The sequence below is a fragment of the Juglans regia genome, chromosome 11 (assembly GCF_001411555.2).
Source record: "Juglans regia cultivar Chandler chromosome 11, Walnut 2.0, whole genome shotgun sequence".
Lineage (NCBI taxonomy): Eukaryota > Viridiplantae > Streptophyta > Magnoliopsida > Fagales > Juglandaceae > Juglans > Juglans regia.
In genome coordinates, this window is record NC_049911.1 from 29,379,387 (window position 1) to 29,398,264 (window position 18,878).

Here is an 18,878-nt window from a genome sequence, read left to right on the forward strand (position 1 = left end):
GGTTATGGACGAATTGAAATAATCTCTTACAATTTTATTTTATTTTTTATCTAAACTTTAAGTCGTTAAGACCATTGAGTTATACGTAAGTTTTGAGTTCGATTATAAAACTGCCATGCTGATGACCATAAAAAATTAAAATAAAATTGTTTTTTTTTTTCTAGAAATAAAATAAAATTGCTATATATGCACAGATAAAATAGGTGTAGTCGCAATTATAACTAGTTTATAACTGTTGAAAGCAGATGCCGGTATTTTACAGGGTATGTCATTAAAAAAACTGATCTGAAAAATACATCAATTATTTTACAAAATGTCGTGACTTTGACCGAGTTTCAAATTTTTGGTGTGAATAGTTTTGAGGAGACGTTTTTAGATGCTGTCCGCTTGGTCAATTTGTGTGTCACCATCCTGACGATTTTGTAGAACCAGAAGGCACTAACCAGCTGCAGGCCCAATGCCATTGCCTGAACATCGTTGTGAAGGAGAAAACTAGTCAAAATTACAACCCCAACATATAAGCATCTTCACAATTTAATTATATCCTCTACTCTACTGTAAATTTCATACCTTTATGACAAAAGGATTGCTAGCAGATACAGTCACGTAAGTGATATAAGGCCCACAAACCATCCTGCCTAATGTAAATATCACTGCAAACAAAATCTGCAAAAATCCCACTTTAGTACTGATAATGACTATGAATTACAGTCCCCCTGTCTTTCTTTTGTTCTTTAGATCATCATAGCTCGATGGTATTGATATAGTTCATTCAAAATTACTAATTTCTTAGATTCAGAGGGGTTGGACTCAGAGGGTAGAGGACTTGGGCTGTGGCATTTGTTGATGGAGTTCAAAACCAGCACTGATTAGGGTCGTATATATTTGGAGATTTCATCTGAATTTTACAGCCCCCATAACTTGGAAATGGCATAAAAGAACCCAAAATCACCCTTAAGAACATTTGTATTGTACTCATGAAAGTGGAAAATGTTCTATTAGCAATTTGAATTTTGAACTCACATCGACTGCCAAATTAAGGTCGGTGTCCCTGAATCCAAGTTCTTTGAGGAGCTCCCTCAGGTGGAGGAAAGGGCTGGAGACTTCAGTTACCCATAATGCAGCTACCAATTCTGATCCACACTGCATAGAAAAAGTGATGGTGACTTTACTTGGAAAAGCATAGCCCAGGAAAAGTTTTCGCAAAGCAATGATATGGCTTTAGTCTTTCAATTTAGTGAAGAGTATGCTCCAAGAAGTTCTGGTTTTGAGTTTGCAATTAATTTGAAACCTAAATGACTGAGAAATACTGTAGTTGCAAAAGGATTACACCAAAATAGGCAATACCTTCTCATAGGCAAGGCCTGCGCCAATTCCAACGATGCTGACCAGATGGTGGATGGAATTGTCGAGGCTGACTCGCTTTTCAAAGAGGCAACATATTAAATCATAGATCATATAAGAGAGGCTCACTGCTAGAGCTTGCATCTGCTCAGTGTTCAAAATCCACCATCAAATAGGGAGTTAAACCAAAGCAGTCATTGGAATTAACAAATACTATATTGTTTCAGAGTCCAGACGGAGCTATACGAAAATTAGTTCAAATAGATTTTAGATAAAGCAACCCCATGATCTAGTGTCAGATACCTGCTTTGGGGAAGATTTTGCAGCCAAAGGACAAACTGGGCACCCCCAATCTTGAACGGAGAGAAAGGTTAATATTACAGCTAAAGTTGCATGAATCGTAGAAACAGCCCGGTTGCAGAAATCAAACGAGCGCTTGGGGAATATCCTCCTTACTAGCAGAAAAGCTGTTGTCCATGAAATGACTCCAAGCACTATTACATTGATAATATAGGCTTCCATTTATATATTTCTTCGCAGATTTGAGCCTTCAAGTGAAGATGGTCAGCCCAAAATCTACCGGCCGGAAACGAGACAGAGAAATCAATCTGGTTTCAAGTAGCCATGATGATCATGTAGGGTTTATGAATCCTTCTTCTTGATGAATAACAAAAGCAGACCGGCCGTTTCTTCCTCCCCAGATAGAAAAAGTTTCTGCCATGCATCAAGTTGTAGGCAACATTTATTGTGTTGTAAAATACAGGTGGAAATGGGTTAGGTGTGGAAGTTGGTTGTATTGATTCTAAACTGTTTAGACCCAACATGATGATGAGATTTGATATACTCAAGATGATGAATTAAAATCATATTGAGTCCTTTATTTCGTGCACTTCTCAAACTCCCCAACTGAAAAAGGACCAAAAACTAGTCTATTGGGAAAAACATCGCCAGTACTACGCATGAATAATATAAGCTAGCTGTCTATTTCACGTGCTTATGACTAATTAATCAAAATGTTAACATGCATAAGCTGGATCATTTCCAGCTAGGAGGGATCAAGAGGAATAGTACTGGCCGAGCCGGCCTCAAAGTTAACATCCTCTCGCCCTAGTGGTCTGTATGTCTTTAATTCTTTCTCCTAATATGTGGTACGTACAGCTGTGGTGCAAGCTGGGTATTCAATGCATGCTCTCTAATTTTGTGGCTCTAGTTTTTTGTAGAGACGTTGTGTCATTCATTTATTGGCAGACTAGACAGTTGAGGAAAGATGAACAAAGTCCCACATCGATCTTTTTTGGAGAACTATTATGGCTAACAGAAATAATTCATCTTAATCAATACCTTGAATAAGAGAGTGCGTAGCATTAATATATATATATATATATATATATATATATATATATAGTAGCCTAGCTATAATATGTTCCCCATTTATTAGGCTAAATTTAAACAATGGGATATGAATATGGTATATGTGTGTGTTTAATTTTTACCTACTTTTAAATAATAGAGAAAAAAAAAAAGGAAGACTAGTTAATTATTAGGTAGTTTTTGGAGTATAGATATGTAGTACTTTCGTTCTACTATAAATTTATATAGACGGTTGTAATGATCTATCATTTTGTAATATGATGAGAATATTACATAGCAAAGGGAGTTATGTATTTAAAAATGAGAACTTCTTAATAATGAGAATAATTAAGAACTTTTGTGGAAGAAAATTAGGAAGCTATTAAGTAAGACATGATAGTTGGACTACATGAGAAATTTAAAAGCATAGCAAAGGGAGAGACACGTTAAAATAAAAAAAAAAAATTCAAACTCGTAAGTTGAGAGTTTGACTTGCTCAATGAAGGATAAGTCATTTGTGAAGTTAGAGATTATAAACATTTTACAAAGAAGGCGTTGGTGGTTTGAGAATCTTAACGTAGAGACTTATGCTACTTGTAAATTTAGGCCTTATTTGTTTTCAGAAATGAAATGAGATGAAAGTTAAAAAGTTGAATAAAATATTGTTAGAATATTATTTTTATTTTAGAATTTGAAAAAATTAAATTATTTATTTTATTTTGTGTGAGAATTTGAAAAAATTATAATAATAAGATGAGAGGTTTTTAAAGTTTTTAAAATTTTGAGTTTTAGTCTTGAAAACAAACCAGGTCTTATTGTATCGATACATTATTTATTGCAGAATCTTGATTAGTTATTAAAAAAAAAATTATTTATTATTTGACGTTACATGTCTCTATATCTTTCATATCTTGGTGTGTCAAAATATGGTTTTGCAAGTAGGGTTTTTCTTTAACAAACTATTGTTTGCTTTGAGTGATTAGAAATATTTTACAAAGGAAAACTAGAATTTCTCGAGACTGTTGGGTAATAGTTTCTAAAGTTCTGGGCCCTCCACTTATTTGCAGTCCACCAGAAGATTTGAAAGGAGCATGTCTACGGCCGAAGCCCGGAAATGTCAATCTTGGGCCAACATTTGAGGAGGCCCGGGCCCATGACACTTGAAAGGCGGCACAGTCGGCAGTTGGGGCGGCTTGATCCCTCAACCTGCTGGGCAGACTAACATGCGAATCGATATTTTCTTCACGTAATCGACAATTCTGGCGATGGATATATGCCACGTACCGGGCCGATTCCCGGTATCTACGCTTAGATTCGGCCATGTTCCGCAAAATCCTGGCCTTCCGAGATCCCAAACGTCACCGTATTGGCCCTATGTCGCAGCTGCTGGCGGTTTACGTTCCGACACCGATACTTCGGGGCCGACATATCGGAACCGGATGTTCTTTCTGGGAATGGGTTTCGTAGCACAGTTCTTTGCTCAAGAGCTCAAGAACCAAGGATGGTAAACCATTGCGCCCTGGTTTCTCTCCACCATTAGCTTCCTCTGCCATAATTAACCCCTCTCTCTCTCTCTCTCTAGGGTTTGATTTTAAAATTTACAATGCATACTTTCGTGAAATTGTTTTGAAAAGAGTTAACACATTGGATTGTTGAACAATTTAGGGTTGTCTCCGGGACTTGTACAAGCATTTTGAAGAAGAATGAGCTTGGAGAGATGGGCTTTGATATGTACCTTTTCAATGCAAATGAGCGAGAGTTAGTGATTCTATTGTAAAGCTCTCTTGTACCACTAATTTTGGTATCAATGTATATACTTTTTCTAAATTACGTTTTGCTTATCTCGGCTCCTATTTAATATCTTTTTATTCTTGTTTAAATCCCAGACCGAGCACCCTGGAGATAATGAAATATCATACTCACGTTGTTGTCTCAATCCCTCCTGTAGTGGGTATTGGTGACCCGGTATGCTAAAACTATATTTTCCAATTTTCTGTTAAAAGAATTTGCTGAATAGATTATCTATTTTGTGATAATCTTTCTCTATGATTAATTTCGGCCAATTTGTTTTCCCATCAATTTTATAGGTGCTTCAGCACCAAGAACTTTTGAGGAGTTCGCTAATGGATGGGAACCTTCAATGGCTTTGTTACTTGTCATCAACTAGTATGTTCCTATTCATATTGCTAATGAGTCAACGTTTTCATCGTTGTTATGTCATTGACGTAGATATAGGGTCATGGATATGACATTATTTGTTCTATGGACTTATGGTTTCTGTTGTCTATAAATCTCTGTATTAATACAAGAGCTCTAGCATTGAAATCTTCTTTAAAGATTTTGCAACATATGTGCTACTTGGGACATTTCTGAACATCAATTCATTACAAAAATGAAAATATTATTCTTTGGAACTTCTGCTCTTTCATCCCTGGATCCAACTGTTTTCAATTTCCCAAACAGCTCCTGAATGTGATCATTGACTCTGAAGAAACCTCTCGCTTGGCAGGTGTATATGGAGATTGTGGTGGTGCATGGGTAGATGAGGAGTAAGCAAACGCGTCTAAACTAACTTCTTAAGCATGCAAACTCTTGCCTACACTGATGTCAAATCTCCCTAAACACATGCATTATCCTGTGACAGTTATCCTACTAGCTCTGCAAGTGAGTTGGCTAACTTAAGATTGATTGCTGAGAAGAGATGGCTAAGTCTTGGTAATGATCTTGAGCTCTCGACACAAATATTTCGGCTTGGAGGTATCTATGGCCCTGGTAGAAGGTTGTGATCTTATAAATATGACCAAATTTGCTGCCTTCATTCTGAGTCTTTAGTTACTTAACACTCACATGTTAGCTTCTAACTGGGATATAACTACCCATGAGTTTTAGCTGGTACATTTCATGCTATAACCTTTGTTATAATTAAAATCCACCCTGAAATGTATTTTTTTATGGGTAAAACAGAAATCCACCCTGAAACATTACCACTCTGATTTTGAATGTCATCATAAAAGTTTAATCATAATTTATATTGACCGAAATTTGATGTATTTCTTGTTAGCATATTGATGTGCATGGCTCTATGAATTTAAGCTTTGGCTTAAACTTTCCATGCTAAAGGTAGGTATTGTGGTAAAATATTTTCCCTTACAGTGCCGTTGATACAATACTTAAGAACAGAGTGTTGTCAGAAGGCCAGAAAATGAGAGTATACAGGAAATTTACATCTAGAATCCATGTTGAGGACATCTCCCAGGCACTTACAGCCAGCATTCACTTGCCTTCCCGCAGGTAGGTTCCAATCATCAGCCTTCCTAAACTCAGTCCTATTTTTTCATAAGCTATTACCATTGTAAGAGATTGCTAGAGCAACAAATGTAATAAAATTTTAGATATTTAAGATATTGGTAAACAATCTCCATCATTGTTAACAGGAAATGGAAATGTTCAGCCAATCAGAATCTGGAATCCCAATTTAAAGGCCTTCAATATGCAAAGCCATATTTCATGAATGTTGGATGTATTCTCATCTTTTGCAGTTTTTTTGAATTCTTGTTCTTCTTCCTCGTATAATTGGGTTGCACCCCTAGCGCTTTTCTTAATAAAAGCTTTGGCACCTTTAGTTTAAAGAAATGCTCAATGTTACTCTTTTAGCCATCTGTTTTTAAAAAACCAGCATTTACGCGGCATATGTTGCACATATTCTTATACACATTTTCTAGCAAGTTGCATATATTTTTATGGAGACAGTTTCTTAGTGTGTCGGAACTCCAGAGTTAGTTTCTAATTGGGCAGTCTATGACTCTACGATTAGAACTTTTTATCTAATTTGGAGCTCGACAGACATGCTTTGATGCACATGTACTTAAATTGCATGGGGGCAGGGCCAGAAACTTTGAGTAATTATGGAGTTCTAATTGTCAGGTGGCATTAAATTTGTTCTGTAATGACTGATTCAGCTTTTGTTTCCCGTTTATTTCTTTGAACCCCTTTCGCACATGAAATTTCTTGTTCTATTGTATGTTTGTAATGCTTTCAACCCTGTTTAATATACTTGCATTAGGAAACATTTTCCTTATATATTGCCATTGATTTTCATTTTCAGGAGAGTTTACAATATTGTCGATGATGATCCAGCCCCTCGAGAAGAAGTATTTGCATATGCAAGTGACTTGATCGAGAAGAAGTGGCCTGGGCGGATCAAGCAATCCGCCTCCCGATCAGAGTCATTAATTGGGAAGGGTGGTCGAAGGGGCGAGAAGCGAGTTTCCAATGCTCGTATGAAGAAGGAACTAGGCGTGAGGCTTCTACATCCTAGCTATAGGTCAGGTCTGCAAAGCATTATCAATCATATAGAGGAGGCATTATGACACTGATGCATGATGATGCATCTGCTGAAAGTGTTGCATAATTATGCATATCACAGCAGGGACAGTGGTGACATCTATGGGGATGAGAACTTCAACGTTCTATTCGTAACTCAACCAGAAGGGATAAATCTTCAGCAATGAAAAGAAAATGACACGCACAACTGTACTGAACTTGGTAGTTGAGAATGACTGAGAATACTTGTGAAGTGTTGAGAATGTTTGTGAATAGTTATAAATAAATATTGTAGTGAGTTTGTGGGTCCCATTAAAAGTATTTTAAATTGTTTGGATGTGTGAAGTATATTGAGTTATTGACTTTTGGATAGGTAGTTGAAAAATGTGAGTCCCATAAATATTATGGTGATTTTATTTTTAGTAATAAATATTATAGTGATTTTTTAATATTAATAAATATTATAGTGATTTTATTTTATTTTTATATATAATAATGATAAATATTATAATGATTTTATTTTTAATTTATATATAATAGTGATAAATATTATAATGATTTTATTTTTTATTTATATATAATAGTGATAAATATTACAGTGATTTTATTTTTATTTATATATAATAGTAATAAATATTATATAATGTTTGTGAATAGTTATGAGTAGAGATTGAAGTGGGTTTGTGGGTCTCATTGAGAGTATTTTAAGTTGTTTGGCATGTAGAGTATTTTTAATAGTACGAGAATATTTGAAAAGTGCTGAGGTATGTTTGCAATCCAAACATAGCCTAATGCTTTCCATCAGCGAGGGTTATTAAGCAATGGCATTGTATGGGATGAGGCAGACACACACAGATTGATGAACATTTTTTTTATTTGCACCTGGTGTCTGGAACAGCGTTCCGACTAATCGTGGGATCGATGAACATTTGCCAATTTTGCTTGGCCAAAAAAGAGAATTGCAAAAGTTATTTATTAAATGTAGCATCAGACTGAGTTGAATTATATGTATTTACTTACTACGCTAGTTCCGGCCTATTAAAAGATATCTTAAAGCTATAGGTTTTACGAAGATTGCTACCATTTACTGGCCTCGTGACGTTTCGTCCGCCATTAATTTTAAGATTACATGGCTACAATAATTAAGTTTATAATTTGAAATCTCATAACTTGCCATCAAGCGTCAGGATGGCCGAGTGGTCTAAGGCGCCAGACTCAAGTTCTGGTCCTCGTGAGAGGGCGTGGGTTCAAATCCCACTTCTGACAAGTTTGTTTATTATTTTTCCACTATCTTTTATCTTGGGACCAGCCCCTGGCTAGGAGAGATATGGTGGGAAAGCTTTTGTTTTTTTAGGAGTAATGGCAGGCTATATATGGACCAAGACTAGATGTGATTTGGTCTTTAATTATGCCTTATTGCATCGTGGGTATATGGGCCTGAGAAACTTGTATCGTCACATATAAGGCATGGGATATGTGATTGTTATCATATTTTTCTCTAGATTCCTGTGATCCATCTGGACAAAATTCCTATTTATGTAAACTTAGAGCATAGGTATTGGTATATTTATATGCAAATATAAACACATATTTAGCTATCTAGACCAATAAATTTACTATATTAGATTATGCATATGTAAATATTTGGGTTGCTATAAACAATACTATTACATCTTTGCAGACGGATTGTTCACTCTTGAAATTATATTTTATTACCCCCCCTCTCTCTCTCCAACGAGATTATTTTCCAAAAGAAAACTTAACCTTCCTCTTCTCTCTCCTCCCTTAACACTCGACATAACCCTTTCTCTCGAGTAAAACATGTGTAGCTCTCTCTCTCAATAGCTCTAGACGAAACAATAGCAACTCTCGACGGATCTAGCAATGGCAAATGTATGATTTTCTCCCTCTGTTCTCTATTTCTTCCTTCTCTCTCTCTCTCTCTGGTCGAGTGAAGGTTCCCTATTTCTCCCTCCCAAAACCTTTGATCATGTGATGATTTTCAGGAATTTGGTCTCCCATGAGGACATTGCACTTCCTCCATCGCGTCGCTATTCATCACCATTGCCGCTGCACTTGCTTGTTGTTTTCTGTATCGACTAGCTAGGGTAAATGAAACTCTCTCTCTCCCTCTCTGTGTGTTTTGCCCAGAGATTTTTAACATAGATTTTAGCTTGTTGTAATTGTTGTTTGGATGTTTTGCTTAATCCAGATTAGGGTTTTGATTTTTGAACTAATTTTAAGGATGAATTTAGAGTTTCAATTTTCTAATTTTTGTAAATGGGTCCTTTGATTTTTGTAAACATTTAGGAGCAAGAGAGTGGTATTTTATTGCTTTGTCCTTTGGTTTTGCTTAATCTAGATAATGTTTTGATTTTCTATTCTTGGTTTTAGATTAGGCATGTGATTTTATGATTTCATATGAGTAAGCATGAGACTATGACTAAGCTTCCCTGAGTTGGCAATACCTTGGTGAAAATTTTAATTTGCTTCTCTCTAATGGAATGGTTTTTATTCATGCAATGTGTCTGGTGCTGCTGTGATAAACAAAATGCTTTGCCATTGATATGGCTCGTTTGTTGCCACAATACATGATTATCATAGCCTTCTCTTGTTTGATCATATATACAACATATAGAGTAATTGATTGTTGCTTTTTTGTGCATTGTAACTCCTCGTTCTTCGATAAAGACATTTTAGAATTTTTGAGAAGTCAGTATGCTACTAAACTTGACTAAAAATTTATTTTTTTAATGATGCGCCAGATACGAAAGATTCCATAAATAAAACAAACTTTATTAAATACTTAAAATCTAAAATAAAGTCTACGGAAGTACTTATTTAAAAAAAAATACTAAATTTTCATGTGTTTATCAAAATAATTTATTTATACCTTAAATCATAAAATGAACACGACATAAATTATTTAAGCCCATGCCTCGCCTCCCTGGGTCAAGTCATGTTCTGTAATCTCATCCTCATAAATGTCATCACTTGAGGTGGTTTAAAAGCATAAAAATATATAAAAATGAGTCGAATACTCAATAAACAATACATCATACAGTAAACATAATAAACATAAGATTTCTTGAAAAACATGCATAATCATAAATAGTAGTAAATACATACGTAAATAACATGAACATAAACTTATTTTTCACTTATCAAAAGCCGATACCCACTGTTGACCCCAGTGAGTTAGGATTAGCGAATCTAAGTAGATTATGATTCTGTCCATGGCCGCGGTTTGTGGAATCTATACATAAGGAAGACATACTGGATGCATTACCAGCATGCATGACCTGGCAATGCAATATGCCCATAACATAGGTACCGTCTTCATATCATAACATAGGCCGTTACATATCTTATCATAATCATAGTTACATACTTGTCATTTCATAGATTTTAAAAGAAATCACATGCATACCTGCATATCATATCATAGATTTCAAATGAAATCGCATTCTTTCATAAATGTCATGATACCTATTTCCTCACATAAAATCATGATTTTTCATAAATATTTTGATGCATAAATCTTCACATAAAATCATGCATGGCTTTTAATAAATTATTTTCATGCATAACTCCCATATAAAATCATGACCTTTCATAAATCTTTTGATGCATATCTCAATTCATAAAATCATGAGTTTTCATAAATAATTTAAAGCATAATTTTTTATGTAAAATCATGAATTTTCATAATTTTATCATGTCTTGGGTATGTAAAAAAATGCCTCCAATGAAGGGCATACATGTATAATATTTTTATAAAAGACAAGCAGTTTATTGTACATACGTGTAAGGTATGATCATGCTACCTACCTCGTAGTGTTGATCCAATATTTTCGGGACGCAACTAATTACCTATAAAATACATGTAATTAGCGTAAATTTCTAACTTAACACGTACTTCGTAATTAATCAAACACCTGAATTTCGAAATTAACCTATATTTTCATAAATCTTGATCCTTCATAACTCTAAAATCACATTGACTCCATAATATTGGCATCAATTCTATATATCTAGAGTTTATATGTCCAATTTAAAATTTTCGACATTTCGTCAATTTTTTCTAAAATAGTCCACCCTTTCGTGCGTAACTCTGTTAAAACCATAAATACATATATATATATATATATATATATAAATATATACACACTAGGTAAAAGCAACGTGCAATGCACGTTTGCTTAGTTTATGTTTATTTTTTTTATGAATTAATTTTTTATTAATAAGGACATAATTTTTTGGCTTAATTAAATAACGATATAATGTTTATGTCATATAAATTAACATCACAAGCCAAAGAAGAGCATTAATTGAAGCTATAATATGGTCTTATAAATAAACGTCGTTCATAGTCTTATGAAAGTTATTTGATATAATTTTGATTCTAGGATGACGTTCCAGCATTTTTCTCATCTTGCATTTCCTCAATAGAGATGACATTATAATGCTTATGTTTTTTCTCTTTCAATTTCTCTAGATCTGCATAAACTTGAATCTTCCATGTTTTTGTTGATAATTTATCCTCAATGCTTTTTATATATGATTGATCTTCCTACAAAAAAAAAATTTTGAATAGTTTTACATAATTAATTAAAACCCAATTTCGTTTTTAATTAACTCATTATAACCAAACTCAACTTTTGAATAAAAATTTTAAAAGATACCTCTCCAGAATGTTCCATCAGCTCAACTGCTGAACAACCAAATGCCTCTTCTGCTACTTCACCAAACATAATAACAGCTATCTTTCCAGTATTATCATCCAGTTCAACATATGCCCTAGCACTTTAAATGTATTGAATATATTATTTTAAATTTGAATATTGTGAAATTCAAAATTAAATTAGATATCAATTGTAAAATAAAATTATAAGATACATACCGTGGTTTGCAGACCCTTTGGCTTTTGTAATATATACAAACGAAACTTTCATTATACTTATATCCAGTTTCTTTATTACAGCCAATACATGACATGTAATAAAATACTTGGTCCAAGTCAATCACATTTATCTTCGTCTCTATCCAGAATTTTAGTTTCTACATTAAATCATAATCAAATTTTAAGATGAATGTTTGTGTAAATATTTTAATTTATTACTAATAAAATAATATTTACCTCCATGGGTTGCAAACCCTTCATCAACTCTGCAATATCGCAATTCTTCACAATTTCTCGAATACCAACAGATGATAGAGGGGCAGATGGGTATGTCAAGTTTCTTGCAATGATACTCTTAATTATCAAATGATTATTATCTGCCCTTAAAATTTAGAAATGAAGAATAATATAAGGAAATGAAATATGTAGATAAATTACATAAATCGCATAATTAACTCTAATATAAATGTATTAATATGTAATCTTTAATTTTTTAGAATTATCATTTCTTCATTGTAGCTGCCTCGGGAAGAAGAAGATTAATTGTAAAGGTACTTGACGGACGTGATGACAGAGACAATCCTTTGTTGAAATTGAGATCAATATTAATGCTAACATATACAATACGAGAAAATAACTAAGTTGCTTAATTATTATAAATATCGTTTTTTGATCTAACATATATTTTTGTTCCAAGTATTATTGGTTTATCTTCAAAAAGTTTTGATATTTTCTGACATTTGTCTTGGACAAATTGACCCCATATAGTCAAACATATGGGGTTCAAGCCACAAAATTGAAATAATTAAAAGAATTAATAGAATTTTCAAAATTAATATTGGAGTTCAATTTTAAAAGAAATGAGAAGTTATAAGAATTTTTTACCTTTCATCAATAACATATATCTCTTGGATTATTGTTGGTCCAAATTCTGTCGTTACCTATTTAGCTGGCTTAATTTTGATTGCAACAGCTAAAATATCTAAATATTCAAATAGAAATGTTAATTTATTGATAAATGATTTATAATAAAATTAAAATTTAATTACCTATTTCTGCAATCGTCTCTTTGTAGGCCTCTACTTCCTTGAATAGGACGGTCATATTTTGTTGTCTCTATTTGCTCTTCATTTTGTAGAACATCTTCTATTATTGTTCTTGAGTTCAGGATCCATTGATATTGATATTCTCCAATTTTGTACTTTGGATCTACTGGTTTGACATGTGCATTGCTAATATAATATGACTGAAAAATATTTAAAGTCTATTCCCTGTGGTCAATATCAGTTCCAAACATTGCTGCCTGCACTCGATTCCCTTGGAATAACAATAAAAATAATTGTGATTAATAGTGTATTATATTTTATATAAAATTATGAGAATTATTTAACTAAAATATTTTTTTTAATAATTTTTGTATTTTTTATTTCTTTTAAACAAAATATGTTGTAAAAAGATAAATAAATAAATGCAGCATTATTAATATTTTTATATAATATGATAGAATTTAAGAACCTCCAATTACAAAGAATATTAAAAATTTGAAACGTAATATATGCTAACAAATATTATACATCTTCATCAAATAATGTCATATTTTGGTACTTCACAGTTGTGCATTGGCTTATTCGTTTGGGTGACTTCTTCTCAACGATCATCTTAATTTTTCAGTTTCTTGTATTTGGAGTGATATCCTTTATTGATATATACACTGTCTGCATTTTTTCCCCATTTTAGATACAAAAATTTCATATGCATAAGTATAACAAGTATTAATCTAAATTTTTGACATACCAAAACAATTGACGAAGACATTTAATTAAATGATTGAATATTAATCATATAGAGATTAATATTATAATAGACAGTAAATCGGAACTATACAATTAAATCTAGTTACATGTATAACATTAATTTGAACATGATAATGTTAGTAATTTCGTAAACACAATATTTTTTGTGCAGTTATTTTCACGTTGTTCAGTGGACACTGGTCTTATTAGAATCCTCGCTGTAGATGATGTCTTTGCTCTTGATAAAACCATATATAATTGACCATGTGAAAAAATTGGTTGAGGTAAATAAATCATAACATAATCCAATGTCTGCCCATGTGACTTATTTATAATCATTGCGAAACTTAATCTTATAGGGAATTGAGCTTGTTTAAATGGAAAACCACTATTTTCATCAACATTTGGTAAGAATTGTATCATTGGAATGAACACCATTTTTCCGATATGGTATCCAACTACAATTTCGGCATCTATGATATTTCGATCAAAAGTCCGAAAAATTAAACGGGTTCTATTGCATAGCCCTTCTAAAGGATCAATGTTTCTAAGCAGCATGATGAGACAATTTTTCTTGAGTAATAATTCATTAGGCAGAATTTCATTTGGAGTTAGAGTATTCAAGAAATCTTCCATAACTGATTGTTCAGATGCATCTATTGTCTCATCAAAACTGTAATATCGCTGAACTTCACTTGGGAACCTATGAATTAACAATGCATTTATTTCATCAACAGAACCGTTCTTCGGTGTTAATATGACCCGATTCATCATAGTTGAAATATTTGTTGAATATTCTTCAAAATTGTGGAAAACATTTTCTATTAAATGATCTAAGGAAGTGTTGTTATCATCATAAGGAACAAGCATCCCATTCGAAATTTTTATGATTTCATTAATTGTGTTCGGTGGCATTCCGTTGCCTACTTCTAACACATAATCTACTTGCTATCTTTATCCAAATGCTTTTCCTAGTGCACAAACTTTTGTTGAGTAAAAATGACTTACAAAACTTTATTTTTTTAATACATGGTAGTGCCCCTTTTGGCTCTCATGTGTGGAGAACACATTAAGGCTGCGTTTTAATATTGAAATGAGTTGAGTTGAGATGATAAAATATTGTTAAAATATTATTTTTTAATATTATTAATATTTTGAAACTTGAAAAAATTAAATTGTTTATTATATTTTGTGTTGGAATTTAAAAAAATTGTAATAATGAATTGAGATAATTGAGTTGTGTTTAGGTTCCATCACAATCCGCGTCACCACTCCAAAATCACATCCTGGTCGTCCACTCCAATTGACAAAACACAAATTGTGGCCGCATCCACCGTTCGGTTTCATACAGAGAAAACACACGGATAGTGAATTCTATCCGTCTGATCCTCTAGAAACTGACCTCTTTCTCTCTCAATCTTACGGGAAAGTGTATCATATTTGCTCTAAACAGAGCCCCTCTCTCTCTCTCTCTCTCTCTCTCTCTCTCTCTCCACAACCATGGCAACACCTCCCAAGCCAAAGCCACACGCAGAACCCAGAGTCGAAAACCACCGTAACCCTCCTCCAAATATATACTGCTCAGCCACCTTGAGGCCATCCCCTTTTCAGCACCACCTCTTCCAGCACCGGTAGATGAAACTCCTAACCACCACTACTCCTCTTTAAGCTGATTGTGATTTTCCCCTCAATAGAAGCCATAACCCCTCTCTCTCTCTCCCCCATGGTATCCAGATCTGAGTGGTTTTAATTTTTATTTTTTTTTTACTTTTTGGTTGATCTGCAAATTTCTTTTTTGCTTTCGTTTTCTATTGTTTCATTTTTTTTGTTTTTCTTGTATGTTGTGTTTGGATGTAGATGAAGAAATAGGTGGTATTTTTTTTTTTTTTTTGTGATTCTGTGTAATTTTTTTTTTTTTTTATACTTTCACTCCAATATTCGCTATCTTTTTGTTTGGTTCTTTTCTTTTCTTTTTGTTTTTTGTTATGGGTTCTGGAATCGAGACCTCTGGTTGTTCATTGATGGCTTTCTTCCCTCCACGAGTGCCTTTGGTTTTTTGTTCTGTTTTTGCCCTTTTTTTTTCTAGGTTCTGGAATCTGGACCTCCGCCAAGTTAAGAAATGATAAAGTTTCTTCCTTCCAGCCTGTCACATGTTGTGTTTGTTAATTTTTTTTATTTTAGTTTTTTTGTGCTTTACGGTTTATTTTTTATTTTGTATTTTTGCTCATTTAGGACTGTTTTGAATATCTTCGTGAAGTTCTCTGCAAGGAGAAGAGCTGTAAGCCTGGTAAAATCCAAACTATTTATATTTTTTCCCTTACTCGGCTTTACATTCTTGTTGGTTGTGCAGTCCTAGTATATCTCTGTTCTGTTTTTTTTTTTTTGGAAATGGTTTTACTTTTTTTTTTTTTTTTTTGGTTTATTGATTGATGTTATAAACATGTTCAGATCTTTGTTTTTCTTTGTAGTTTTCTTTGTTGTTGCTTGTGCAGTTCTTCTTCAAGTATATTGTACTACATATTTGATTTTTTTTTACATGAATATTGGGTCTGAAGATATGAAAATTGGAACTTCCTGATTGCTAATCTGTTGTGATTTCCTCACCGTGAGTGTTAGCCATAATGGGGCAGTATCATGGTTATATTGATCTAGTTTAGCTCACATAGGTGTTAATTTAGTCCTTTATTACGAATTATGCTCAGTGTTAACTTCTTTATATATTTTAGCCCACCTCATGCTGGAGACTATTCCTGCACGCAGCATGATTTTTAATACACGATATCTCAAGTAGCTACTTCTGAGAACACCATTTCCTGTTGTTTCCTTTTTTTTTTTTTTTTTTATGACTGATTTTTTTTTTTTTTTTTTACCTGCTTGTTTGCTTTTTGTGGTTTATTTATAAAGATAGGTGGTACGCCTAATATTGCAACTCTGTGGTCATCAGAACTATGAGTCATAGAATCTATCGTTAGGCTATATTTAAGTATAATTTTTCTTCTTACGTGTATTTGTTACAAAACACGTAATTCTGCCTTTAGCTCCGATTATCCTTTCTCTTGTTTGTAGGACTTCTCATGGTGACAAGGCAGATACATTCTTTCTTATTCTTTTTCCATCTCTTCCTCTCTCCCATGTTTTTTTTTTTTGTTTGTTTAAATATACTTTGATTTGTGAACATTATTTGGAAGGTGGTGAATTTATCTGATTTTAATGCATGATATATTTCATAAGCAGCTACTACAACACTCTATCCTATTGTTTCTGTATTTTTTTCCTCTTTTTTGGTTGTGATATCTCGATTTTTTTCCGGAAAAAGTTGTTGATATTATCTCATTGAGTTTTACACACGCACACTCAGTTTTTACACTCAATTTTACTTTTTCTTATCTAAAATTGAAAAAAAATACGCAAAAAACACAGACCCATGAGCATAAGCAAGTGCATAATATCAAAATTAGATGTTTTGTTTTTTCCTATTAAATTAACTTCTACTTTAACACTGCCATGTGACGAAGTTAAATCAACAGAGTAAATGAAGGTTCTTAATGGATTCCAACGTGAGGTTCTTAATATTTTCGTGTAAATATTTATTTGTAAACTCTTTGTATGCGTGCTCCATTTTATATATATTTGATCTACATTTTTTTAATAGTTGTTGTAGTAACATAATTGATTTAAGATTTGAAGGTTGAAGTAATGGTAGTATATATCTAAGTATTTGTAATTCAAATCTGTTAAAATACAAATTATTTTTTCTTGGTTTGTTTATTTTCTTATGGATTTAATTTTCTTGGTTTGTATTGTATTGATGGTTTATTTTTTTCATGGAAAATTGCACTGAAGCTCTCCTCATTCTGAAATCAGTATGTTTCTTTCATTCTCATCATTTTTTCCTTCAGGTTTGTTTTCACTTTTTTTTTTTTTTGCATGTTTGCTGTGAATTTTCTTTTTTAATTCTACGTGGTTTTTTTTCTTAAATTTCTTTGAAAGCACAAGCATGCTACTCACAATATGCACACATGGTTTTCCTATTTTCTGGGTTTATATCTGGTTGTTGGTATCCTTTATATGAGCTATAAACGCAAAGCATAGCTAGACTATAAATATACTATAAACACACAAAAGTTAGTTAGACTGACAAACTATAAACGCAAAACATATATACACTATAGATATACTATGAATACAAAAAAGGTGGTTAGACTGACTTTTTCAATGTTTCCTCCAAACTTTAATACCATTGCACTGCTTCCAGACACTTAATTTGAGAGAAACACAGCATAGAAGAAAGATAAACTGAATATGCAGTTGACCAATTAATTTTTCTGTTTTTTATTAAGTTTTATAATAGAAAACACAGATGTTTACATAAGGTAGATAGATAAAAATATAGAAGATTACCTCAAACCCAGTGGAATTTGAATATGTGAATCTCTAGTAGCTTCCAACATCACAAAGATGAATACAAACTCAAGGAGAAACAGAGGAAATTTCTTTGGCTGAGAAGACTATTTGATGCGTTGTTATTCTTTAAATTTTATGCATCTGTATTTTTTTTTAATATGTAATTGTTAATTAGAGATATGAATCAGCAGATATAAATACAATGAATGTTAACATGGACGTAAAAGACGTTTAATAAATGGACGTTTAATATTCTCATTTTTAATAATTTAACAATTAATAAATGGACGTAAAAGACCTAATAAAATGGGCATCAAATTTGACCAATAAATAGGCATCAAATTTGAGAAAACGGCACAATCAATAAATGGACGAAAAATAAATGGGTATCAAATTTGAGAATACATCTGTTAAACGGATGAGAATAATTTTTAACGGCAAAACAATGAAAAATATTAAAACAAGAATTGCCGTTTCATAAGCTATTTTTTATATATATAAAGAGATATATCCCATCAAGCGCAACACCTAAATATGTCCGTCCATTTACATTAAGTCTATATTATCGTTATTAACTATACATTACACTACGTAATGCTCCAACATATATATTAAAGTCACGAGACTTAATAGGTTGATCAAGGGTGGGGATGTACTGCATTTTATCAGAGAGAGCGAGAGAGTTCACTTACAGAGGAGATTTGGACGTCGATGGGCTCTAGGTGGTTCATCGGTGGCTCAAAACTGGAGAGCTTGGTGCT

At 32.8% G+C, this 18,878-nt stretch overlaps 2 protein-coding genes and 1 non-coding gene across 6 annotated transcripts; 2 read left to right on the forward strand and 1 right to left on the reverse strand.

Annotated features, from left to right (window-relative positions):
- Positions 1-187: 187 nt before the first annotated feature.
- LOC108991315 (TLC domain-containing protein 5-like) lies at positions 188-2,242 on the reverse strand. 2 transcript variants are annotated; one of them, XM_018965498.2, is made up of 5 exons: positions 1,648-2,242; positions 1,348-1,422; positions 1,024-1,143; positions 571-666; positions 188-467 (listed from the first exon to the last, which is right to left on the reverse strand). In XM_018965498.2, the coding sequence occupies exons 1-5, from the start codon at positions 1,864-1,866 to the stop codon at positions 336-338; spliced, it is 642 nt and encodes a 213-aa protein (XP_018821043.1). In that variant the 5' UTR covers positions 1,867-2,242; the 3' UTR covers positions 188-335. The 2 variants fall into 2 exon arrangements, with proteins under 2 accessions (XP_018821043.1, XP_018821042.1); XM_018965497.2 differs by having other exon boundaries at positions 1,348-1,488; positions 1,648-2,238.
- Positions 2,243-3,884: 1,642 nt separating this feature from the next.
- On the forward strand, positions 3,885-7,362 carry LOC108991397. Of its 3 annotated transcripts, none has more exons than XM_018965635.2 (8): positions 3,885-4,198; positions 4,360-4,452; positions 4,581-4,659; positions 4,782-4,860; positions 5,204-5,243; positions 5,339-5,473; positions 5,848-5,985; positions 6,800-7,362. In XM_018965635.2, exons 1-8 carry the CDS (start codon positions 3,960-3,962, stop codon positions 7,062-7,064), a joined length of 1,068 nt encoding a protein of 355 aa, XP_018821180.1. In that variant the 5' UTR covers positions 3,885-3,959; the 3' UTR covers positions 7,065-7,362. The 3 variants fall into 3 exon arrangements, with proteins under 3 accessions (XP_018821180.1, XP_018821179.1, XP_018821181.1); XM_018965634.2 differs by having other exon boundaries at positions 4,360-4,467; positions 6,800-7,346; XM_018965636.2 differs by lacking the exon at positions 5,848-5,985 and having other exon boundaries at positions 3,891-4,198; positions 4,360-4,467; positions 6,800-7,346.
- An 837-nt stretch (positions 7,363-8,199) lies between these two features.
- On the forward strand, positions 8,200-8,283 carry TRNAL-CAA. The gene has a single exon. It is a non-coding gene; the product is annotated as a tRNA-Leu (tRNA).
- Positions 8,284-18,878: the final 10,595 nt, after the last annotated feature.